Source organism: Bidens hawaiensis, unplaced genomic scaffold, assembly GCF_021521415.1.
Source record: "Bidens hawaiensis isolate Kalapana, Puna unplaced genomic scaffold, B.hawaiensis_p1.1 tig00014983_1, whole genome shotgun sequence".
NCBI classification, from domain to species: domain Eukaryota; kingdom Viridiplantae; phylum Streptophyta; class Magnoliopsida; order Asterales; family Asteraceae; genus Bidens; species Bidens hawaiensis.
Genome location: NW_027492332.1, coordinates 530,251 through 540,833, shown reverse-complemented (window position 1 = coordinate 540,833; position 10,583 = coordinate 530,251). Strand labels below are relative to the sequence as shown.

General features: G+C 41.1%; 2 protein-coding genes across 2 annotated transcripts; both read left to right on the top strand.

Annotated features, from left to right (window-relative positions):
* Window positions 1-1,502: 1,502 nt before the first annotated feature.
* On the top strand, window positions 1,503-2,126 carry LOC143548285 (uncharacterized). The gene has a single exon (XM_077039494.1). It carries the CDS (start codon window positions 1,503-1,505, stop codon window positions 2,124-2,126), a length of 624 nt encoding a protein of 207 aa, XP_076895609.1.
* A 378-nt stretch (window positions 2,127-2,504) lies between these two features.
* LOC143548284 (ABC transporter C family member 10-like) lies at window positions 2,505-9,398 on the top strand. Its single transcript, XM_077039493.1, has 9 exons — window positions 2,505-2,510; window positions 4,686-5,045; window positions 5,162-5,313; window positions 5,656-6,160; window positions 6,267-6,507; window positions 6,614-7,554; window positions 7,648-7,965; window positions 8,660-8,746; window positions 8,835-9,398. Exons 1-9 carry the CDS (start codon window positions 2,505-2,507, stop codon window positions 9,396-9,398), a joined length of 3,174 nt encoding a protein of 1,057 aa, XP_076895608.1.
* Window positions 9,399-10,583: the final 1,185 nt, after the last annotated feature.

The following is a 10,583-nucleotide window of genomic DNA, read 5'->3' as shown; positions in this document are numbered from 1 at the left end:
ACAGGACGGAGGAAATTTTCTTCTGTCATAATAAGTCACATAAGATGTGGCGTGCGTTCCCCAAGGTGTTGATGATTGACACGACGTACAACACCAACATGTACGATTGGCCGTTGGTTCAGTTTATCGGTGTGACGTCGACATCAAAGTAGTTTTGTATCGCCACCGCGTTTGTTATCAGGGAACGGCAGAGGAACTTCACCTAGGCTCTGGAGAAACTTAAACAAATGCTTGATGACTGCATGGAGCCATGCATGATCCTGACTGACGCGGACCATGCCCTCATGAACGCCTGCGACGCGGTCTTCCCTAATGCCACCAAAAAATTTATGCAGGTGACATATATCCGAGAATATAATGAGAAAATTTAAGGGCCTATATAGGACGGATATGGGACGGACTTTGCGTACTGGTGGAAGTTCCTGTATCAGTCTCTGATGATACAGAAGTACGACAACCATCGCATCAACATGGAGCGTCATTTGATACAGGACGATAGAGCAGGTGAGTCCTTCGAACCGGATGACAGTTTTTAATAGCCTAAACATACGTCTTAATAACGTTTCCCTTTATCTTTCAGAGGTCTGGCAATACATTCGCACCAGCTGGCTGGATCCATACAGACACAAGTTTGTAGCATGCTGGATCGATGAACGCCGAAACTACGACGAACCGAGTTGAGAGCCAGCACGCAAATCTGAAAAGGTACCTCAGTGGAAGCAACAACTCGCTCGACACAATTGCTAGGCACATCCTTAAAATGGTCGACTCGCAGATGAAAGAGATCGGTAAATCATTTCACGACTCCCATTCCAAGGTCATGGAAGGACATCGACAGCACGTCTGGTTGAAGAAGTTAATAAACAGGGTGTCGACTCACGCTCTGGGTCTACTTGTGAATGAGTATGAGTTGATACACAAGTTGCGTGACGGCGGGGCTTCATGCGACCACCATTTGTATTCGTCTTCAGGCTGCCATGTGCTTGTCGGATTGAAGGATACATAGTTAACGACACGTGTATCCCAATAAAGGATGTTGACCCGTTCTGGAGGAGGCTTAATTTTGATCCAGCCTATCCGTCGAACGAAGAGCCAGACTACGAAGTAGGTATGCGTGAAATCAACGATACGATGTCGTCCATAGATGACCCTAATCAGAAGAAAAGTTTTTTTGCGAAGCTCATATCTGCTATTCCGGGGAGATCTAAAAAGAAGTCACCTGAAAAAAGAGAGGATCCTTGGGGGCGTCCCAAAAAACCAGATCCCCCGAGACACAGCTCCTACACCCCCGCTCCAGATCTCCCCAGACACAGCTCCTACACCCCATTCTCACCACAGGTGCCCAGCAACGAAACCCCACCCCATCCTCGCTGTCTCGTTCGTTATCCCAGTCAGCGTCGCGGTTTAATATTCGTCGGGGACGACCTAAGACATCGAAACCTACGGGAGCTCACCTCGGGTTTCCTTTGATGGTTTCGCCAGCGCAAGTACCGGCGATAGAAATGTTTAGGAGCGTCATTCCTGGATGGGCCCAACCGTTAGTAGTAGACATCAAAAACGTACGCCCAGACGGTAACTGCGGTTTCCGATCAATCGCCGTGGGTTTGGGGATACATGAGAAACACTGGCTGGATATTAGGCAGGCAATGCAGAACGAGCTGGAAACGAACGAAGGGTGGTGGAGGGCGATGCTCAACAAAGAGGATGACATATTGTACGGCTGGGTTCATTCCAGCATTCCGTACTCCAACACGGTCAAATCGGCGCCGCCGAGTCGTTGGTTCAGCGTACCCGGTCACGGGCACGTGGCTGCTCAGACATACGCGTGTGTGTTAGTCAACCTAGATGGCAATCAGATAGAATCTTACTTCCCATTAAGAATCGGTCCTGACTTGATTCCGGATCCAGTGGTTATAAGCATCGCTAACTGGGGAGGTGATCACTGGATATATATCAAACTGGTAGGAGATTTCCCAATGCCTACGCTGAACCTTAATTGGGAAAGAAGCACCGTACCTGCGGCCCTCGAATGGAAAACACTGTACGGACAACGTATGAAAGAGTACGAACAGATACGCAAGGGTTGGGGAAGGGAATCCTCTAACGTAGATCTAGACAGCTTATAGAAGACAATGTATCAATGGATGAAAAGTCTATAATAATAATAATAATAAATAAATAATAATAATAATTAAATAACAAATTAATATTAATATTAATAACTAAATAATATAAAATAAAAATAATAAAAATAATAATTATTAGAATAATAAATAATAAATAATGATAATTAAATAAAAAAATAGGCAGAATACGCCACGTATAGGCCTATACGCGGCGTATTTGTGCCCCTTATATCAGCAGTCGGATGCCCAACTGCCACTTTATTTCAAATTTCAAACTCCCGCCCAAGCAACCGAGCATCCACGCATGAGTCTATATTGGACCGACATCGACCGGAATACGGCACGAGCCGAGGAGATTTGACCCGACACCGACACGATATGGAGGTAAATTTTTAATATTATGTTGATGATGATGATTATGTTAAGATGATGATGATGTATTGTTGATGATGTCATGATGATGATGTTGTTGTGTGGATGGATAAAACCGTCGGCCGGAGTCCGGCCGTCGGTTTGCTGGCTTATCAGCGGCGGCGTATAGCCCTATACGCCGCGTCTGATATATATATATATATATATATATATATATATATATATATATATATATATATATATATATATATATATATATAGTATTGTTATTGATGTGTTGTAAAACACACGCATTTTCCGCACCTTTTATCCACGTTATTATATTATATTTTATGTATTTTAAATCGTTTTAGATAGGTTTTACATAATTTTATTCATGTTGTAGGTTATAGGTGGAAAGGAAGAAAAAACCGAGCTTTCCGGAGAGCTTAACGGACTTTTACACATACAATTTTAAGACAAAGCTCACGGCTCGGCCCGGTTGCATATTGGAAAAGCCCAAGACCCTATTATATTATAACATAAAAAATTAAAAAAACCCTAACTTGGGCAGCTGCTGGCCGATCGCAACTTTCAGCAAGGAGGAAGAAGAGAAAAAGCTTTGGTCGGCTAGGGTTTTGATCGTGTGATGGCTAAGGAAGGAAGAAGAAGTAAGAACCAAGTCTCGTGGTCGTTTACCATCTGTTTTTACAGCCAAGAAACAGCCATAAACATCATATATCCTTCCATCTTTTTCATTGTTCATATACTTTGATTTACTTGTTCAATTGATTAGTAGTTTTGCAATTACTTGAGATATTGACTTGTTATTGATTAGTATTTATTATTGAATGTTTGAATTGATGTTTAAGATGAGTTTATTAATGGTTTTATTAAATGTTCATGGCTGTCCAATTATGATTCTCGGCTAATCTTGTTAGTTCTACATAGGGATGATGTTAATTGTTAGGTTTTGATAGGTTTTATGGATTGTTTGATTGATAGACCTTAATTGCTATTGTAAAGTTTGATTTAGACATGAAATAGGTTGTGTTTAAGGGCTGGAAATATTGGTTAATTTATTGCATAAACCCCGTGTGTTGATTGATTAGTTTTGTATTGATTGATCGGTGCATTGTTTGATTCTAGACTTGGTGTTTAGGGTTTGTTTGCGGTAGGAACAACCGTAGGGTTTTGTTGCATGATTATTTGGTTAAAGTACAGCGGTTAGACACTTTCTTTGAGACAGAGGGGTGATAAGAAGTAGGGTCATCTCATTGCCTTTATATGCTAGAAAAAGGATTGCGCGAGAGCGAGTTCGTTTCTTGTCAGGTTTAGGTGTTTTGAATGACTAGTTGATCTATTTTGGTTTAAGTTGAATTGTTCATCTATCCTTGGTTGTGTAGTATTCATTGCCATTAGGGTCGAGTGTTGGTGAGACCGAGAGGTGATCTAGCATTAGAACACGTTAGCAATTATTTCTCGGTTTGGTCGTTTTAGCCAATTTTGAGTAGTTAGGGTTTATTGAGTGAGACCGAGAGGTAATCCAGTGAGCCCGAGCGATCCTTAGTCGTGTCATTTTTAGGAACCGGTGTCTTGAAGTCATTCAATCCATTAGATTGTTAGGCCTACAATTTGATTCAGACCTAGGTAAACGTTTTTCTCAATCCGAAGTCAACTCAGTTAGTTCCCCGTTAAGTTTTCTATTTTTGGTAAGTTTTGTCAGTCAGTCTTGTTAATTCAGTTAAGTTAAAAGAATTCAAAAATCAATTAAATATTGTTCTAAGGTAGGTCTTGTCTAGGGTTAGTAATCGTTAGCGTCTTACGTGTCCACGTGTTCGATACTCAGACTTCCTAGGTCTATACTACTTGCAATCGGTACACTTGCCGGTTGTGTGTGGTTTTAGGATTTTCGTTTTAATATTAAAGCTTAGTTGTGAGGGTCATTATTATAGGGTTATTAGACACACATCAGTTATTATTTATTTATTATTATTATTATTATTATTATTGTTGTTGTTGTTGTTATTATTATTATTGTTGTTATTATTGTTATTGTTATAATTATTATTTGTTATTATTATTATTAATATTATAATTTTTTTTAATTATTAGTATTGTTATTATTTATTTATTTATTATTATTATTATTGTTCTTATTATTATTATCGTTATTGTTATAATTATTATTATTTGTTATTATTATAGTTTGGGTATGAAGAGATTGAAGAGGAGCTCGAGCAGGAGTACGAGCAGCAGATGGGGCGGGGCCGGGGCCGGGTCCGTGGACGAGGCCGGGGCCAGGGCCAGGGGCGGGGCCGCGGACCCCCAGTGGGTGACAACGTGTTGGTCACCTACCCTCATGTGCAGTTCATTAAGGGTTCTGACGCCCACACACGATACATTCGCCTAAAACAGATGCACCCATTTCCCAGCACGATTATATCCTGGTCGTTTTTGGAGTCCTATGACGCTCACCAGCGGACGATTGAGTACATTGGACAGGATACGCCCTGGAGCCGATGCTTCAGTATACCAGTATCATTCCACGGGGAGCTGACACTGGAGGTTTATAGCACGATACGCGTTACGTAAGTTTACTCCACATTGTTATATTATATTATATTATATTATATTATATTATATTATATTATATTATATTATATTATATTATATTATTACAGGCCCCGCGCGCCTGGTACGCCAGAGATTCAGATGAGGGTGCTAGGCGCCGAAACGACACAGTCGGAGGTTTACTTCCGCATGTTCGGGCAGGACGTCCATCTCTCGATGGAGGAGTTCGCGGTTGCTCTGGGGCTTATACACCGCGCAGAAGGTACGCAGCCCGATATACACGGAGGGCATCCACCAGATGCAGGAGGACGACCTGCGAGTATGGTGGCGGGCCATCAGCGATCACGACTTCGGGGATAGGCCCTTGGACACCAAGTCCAAGGTCTCGGCTATTAGGGACCCGCTGCAAAGGTACGTTCTTAAAATGTATTGTATTGTTTAGTATATATTATATTATATTATATTATATTATATTATATTATATTATATTATATTATATTATATTATATTATATTATATTATATTATATTATATTATATTATATTACAATAAAATATTATATTATTATTATTGTTAATAAATTATATTATCTTATATTACACAGGTTTCTTCACAGGCTGATTGCGATGTCCATCGTGGGTCGCAACCAGGGCGCGGAGCACTGCAGCCTGCGCGACCTGTTTTTTTTGAGGTGTCTGCTGACTCACACGCACTGCAACCTCGCTAGGGGGTTTGCAGACTATTTTGTCGGCTACCAGTTCAGGCAGGGACGAGAGTCCTTGATGGGTGGCGGGTACGTCACCCAGCTTGCGATATCTCTGGGCCATGGAGCCCTGGTGGACAGCCTGCGTATTGCTCCGACCCCTCTGAGCGAGCTGGACCGCCTCCGTTGCGTCGGCATGCACATTGTGCGTTCGTTCCCCAGGCCCAACGGCCCGCAGGAGCGACTGGTGGCCGGGCCGGGGGCACGTGCGCCTTACGTCCCGGTGCCTTTAGTCGAGCCTCCCCCGCTCGCGGCACCGGAGGTGGAGCTTGTCCATGAGCTTGTCGACGCGGGGAGGGGGCCGGCGGGGATTCGGACGACGGTGGTGACGAACTTGAGGATCCGGGTGCATTTTAGGTACGTTTTAATATATTATCGTTTTATCGTTTCTTTTAATTCGTCCAGACGTATTAAACGTATTTATGTTGTTTTGTTGTTATGGGCCGACGCAGCACGTTCCACGCACATATCGCTCGGTGCGTCTGGGTTCCGCCACCGACGCCAGGTTGCAAGCCGTTGAGTTGGGGATGAGGCAGATGTCGCGCCAGATCGACTGGCTTATTAGCAGTCGGGTAGCGGAGCTGTCTGGACAACCATACAGCACGCCGCCACCACCCCCTCCCAGTTTTGACCACGAGGCGAGTACGTCTGGCGTGAGACGCGGACGGGGCGACGACATGGATGCCGCGGGCGGTTCGAGGCCGAGGCGCAGGGGAGAGGACGACGCCGACGTTGGCGACGCGTTCGGGGGGCTCGGCGGCCATGACAACAGCATGGGCGTGAACATCGAGGACTTTAGAAACCGAGTTTAGAAACCGAGTGACCAGGCTGCAGGTGAAGTCTATGTTATGTGCAGCCATTTATCAGAAGGAGCTACGGTTATCGAACGATGCCAGATTGAGTTACTCACCCGGTCAGATCATGAATTATGCCACAGTTGATGCTAACCGAATCGGGGAGTTTCCCTTTTGGTTTCACCAGATTTGGACTATTGGTCTGCAAATATGTCTTGGAATATTCATAATTTATTTTGCAGTCGGAGTGGCTGCATTTGCGGCTTTGTTGGTTATAATCTTAACCGTTTTAGGGAGCATCCCGTTGGGTAAGTTGCAACTCAAGATTCTTAGAAAGCTCATGGTGGCTCAAGACCGCAGGTTGAAGGCAATAACCGAGACGGTTACAAATATGAAGGTTTTGAAGTTATATGCTTGGGAGAAACATTTTCAAAAGGCAGCCGAAAAGTTGAGAAATGAAGAGATGAGGTGGTTATCTGCAGTTATTATGCAAAAAGGACTTTATTTCATCCTGTTTTGGTCATCACCCGCGATTGTAGCAACTGTGACGTTTTATACGTGTTATTTTATAGGCATCCCGCTTGATGCTAGTAACGTGTTCACATTTCTGGCAACGATACGAATCATTCAAGAGCCGATTCGGCTCATTGCTGATGTGGCAGCCGTGTTTATTGAAGCGAGGGTCGCGTTAACGCGCATTATTAAGTTTTTGGAGGCACCCGAGTTGCAGAAAGAAAGAAAGATTAATGTAAGCGTAGGACATGAATCGGTATTGATCAAAGCAGAAGTGGTTTCATGGAATGATGATTGTTCAAAACCGACTCTAACCGATGTAAATCTTGAAATTTCGGCTGGTGGAAAGGTGGCAATATGTGGGGAGGTTGGGTCGGGTAAATCGACTCTTATTTCTGCTATTCTAGGAGAGGTTACAAACATTAAAGGCAAAGTAAGTCTGTTACTTATATGCTGCATATAAGTTCTATTCAGAAAAGATACATGTTACATATTGTTTATAGTAGTCTTGTTTTGTTATGTTCAGATTGAAGTTAATGGAAAAGTGGCATATGTTTCACAAACCGCATGGATCCAAACAGGGACTGTTCGAGATAATATTCTGTTCGGGTCGGTAATGGATGATGAAAAGTATGAAGTGGTTAAGAAATGTTCACTTGGGAAGGATATTGAGATGTTTCCATTTGGAGATCAAACAATCATAGGAGAAAGAGGTGTGAATCTGAGTGGTGGACAGAAGCAAAGAGTTCAGCTTGCGCGCGCGTTATATCAGGATGCAGATATATACCTTCTGGATGACCCTTTTAGCGCAGTTGATGCCCATACTGTGGCCAGTTTGTTCAAAGTAATTATCATTCTCATGACTCATTTCTTCTGCGATATGAATACTTTGGAAAATCACCAAAATAGTCATTTTGACCAGAGCGCGAAATGTGTCATAACAATATTCAGTCTGACGCAACAGATTGGATCGCTTTGGCGTGACTGATAAAGTCAACTTGGTCAAACTGACTATTTTGGTAAGACAGAAATACAAATTTTGTTCTTTAAACATAGCCAATTTCTGGATCAGGTTCTTTAAAAAGTTTACTTTCATTCACTGCCATTTACATGATAAAATGCATCAATTTTAATCCTTTACGCTAACGATCGTTAAAATTTTCAGTTAAGTTATCCTATGTGCACTGCACGTAAGGGCATTTTAGTCATTTTACATCTCAAAGAACAATTTTGTATAAATAACCAAAACTTTTGGTTCTGCACTTAATCTCCTTCATTACAAAACCATAAAATCCACCTAAATCCATTCCCACCGCCATATACATCCATTGCCCCTCCACCTTCACATCCACTATAATTTCGGCGCCTCCATGTCTTTTCCGGCTAACCATCTCCTCCACCTCCGGCGAGTTCAACTTACACCACCACTGACATCCACCTCTGGCAAGTTCTGAGGAAACCAAAGATGCATTGCTGGCCACGAGAGAATGGTTTGAATTTTTCTCTAAATATAAACTGTTAACATGTTTTATTCATAGGATTACATTATGGAAGCACTATCAAGCAAGACGGTGTTACTTGTAACTCACCAAGTCGATTTCTTGCCTACGTTTGATGACATCTTGGTAAGCTAATGACCTATTCACAAACTAACTAGCAGTTTTGCGTTTTTTATAAACTAAACGGTTTAAATGCTTGTAATTACGTTCACAGCTAATGGCAGATGGAAAGATTGTGCAAAAAGGAACTTATGCTCAACTGCTTGAGTCATGTAAAGAGTTCCAAAGCTTAGTTATTTCACTTAGTAACACTTCTGGTTCAGATTATCTATCAGCTAACGGTTCTCAACACCGAGCTAAATCACCAAATCAAGAAATAGAAAATGTTGACACAAGAGAACAGATTGTAGGAGAACAGCTCATAAAGCAAGAAGAACGAGAAGCAGGGGATATGGGCCTCAAGCCATACAAGCAGTATCTTAGCCAGAGTAGCGGCTACTTCTATTTCTATCTGTCAGTCTTGTCACATTTTTTGTATGTAATTGGATTGTTCTTGCAAAATCTGTGGCTGGCTAGTGCGGTGCAGGGTTCTAAGGTCATCGAGTCAACCGTGTTACTAGTATACATGGTCATGGCTTTTGTGAGGATGTTCTTTTTATTTGGTAGAACTTATTATGTGGTTAAACTTGGAACTAATGCATCTATTGCAGTTTTCTCCAAGTTAATAACTTCGCTTTTCAGAGCACCAATGTCATTCTATGACTCCACGCCAAGTTAATAACTTCGCTTTTCAGAGCACCAATGTCAAGCCTGTAACCATTGTAACGACCTGAGCGCCTCACAATACTTAGACAGGCCTAACTTGTTTCCGCCATACAATACTTTATCCCGCGTTCTCTATCCACTAAAAATTTTTATTTGTTTTTGACGTCAATGTTTAAACCTTTTCAAACTCATCAACCAATCTTAAAATTTTAAATAAATAAATTTAAAATCAAATGGTTAATTTTTATCACTATTATTGTTATTATTATTATTATTATTATTGTTATCATCATCATTACCACTATTATTAATATTATTACCATTAATATTATTATTAGTATTCTTATTACTATTACCATTAATATTACTATTATTATAATTATTATTATTTCAATAAAACCATTAAAATAAAATAAATAAAATATTTTGCTTTAAATAATTTCTAAGCCGTGAGACATTATATTATCAAACGAGTTATTTTATCTGACGACCTCTGTTCCTCTAAAACGTCGCCCAACATAAAAATATCCACACGTTCTCCTTTTTTTTAAGTTTTCTAAGAAGACCAAATTGTCCTTGGTGCAGTATATTTTGTCTTCCCCACATTTTTTATTACAGGTAAACCAGACTTTTAATGGCGTTATATGGAGTTATATATATAATTATATATGGACACAATCACAGAGACCCCGTTTTCATTTCGTCTGATACAGTGGCTTATGTACTCCTGTATTCAGACATATATATGAACGCATACTTCTTGTATACGCGTGTATAGTCCTGATCATATTCGGACATATAGTTCCAAAATCTAGGGGTGCACAAATCAATGTCAGGGGCCAACACGGTTCGGTTTTAGTCAAAGTTTAACCAATATTAACGGTTAGGTTCGTTCTGTTTCTAGTTTCACTAAACCAGTTTCATAATATGTTTCAGTTCGGGTTAAAACTCAGTTCCGGTTCATCATCTTTACTTGTTCATTTCTACTTAAATCAAATCAATGATCAATCATTGGACCGATTTCCATTGATTGGATATGTGTGTGGCGTTTTAGACCACTTTTAAAGCCATCTACTTTGGGTCCCATCACACATCGTGATGCTGTGTATAGATACAGACTCCACATCCCACATAAAAGCTCAGGTCAGTGTCACCAACTATATAGTGAGCTTGATATTATGGTACTAGGTTTCATGCA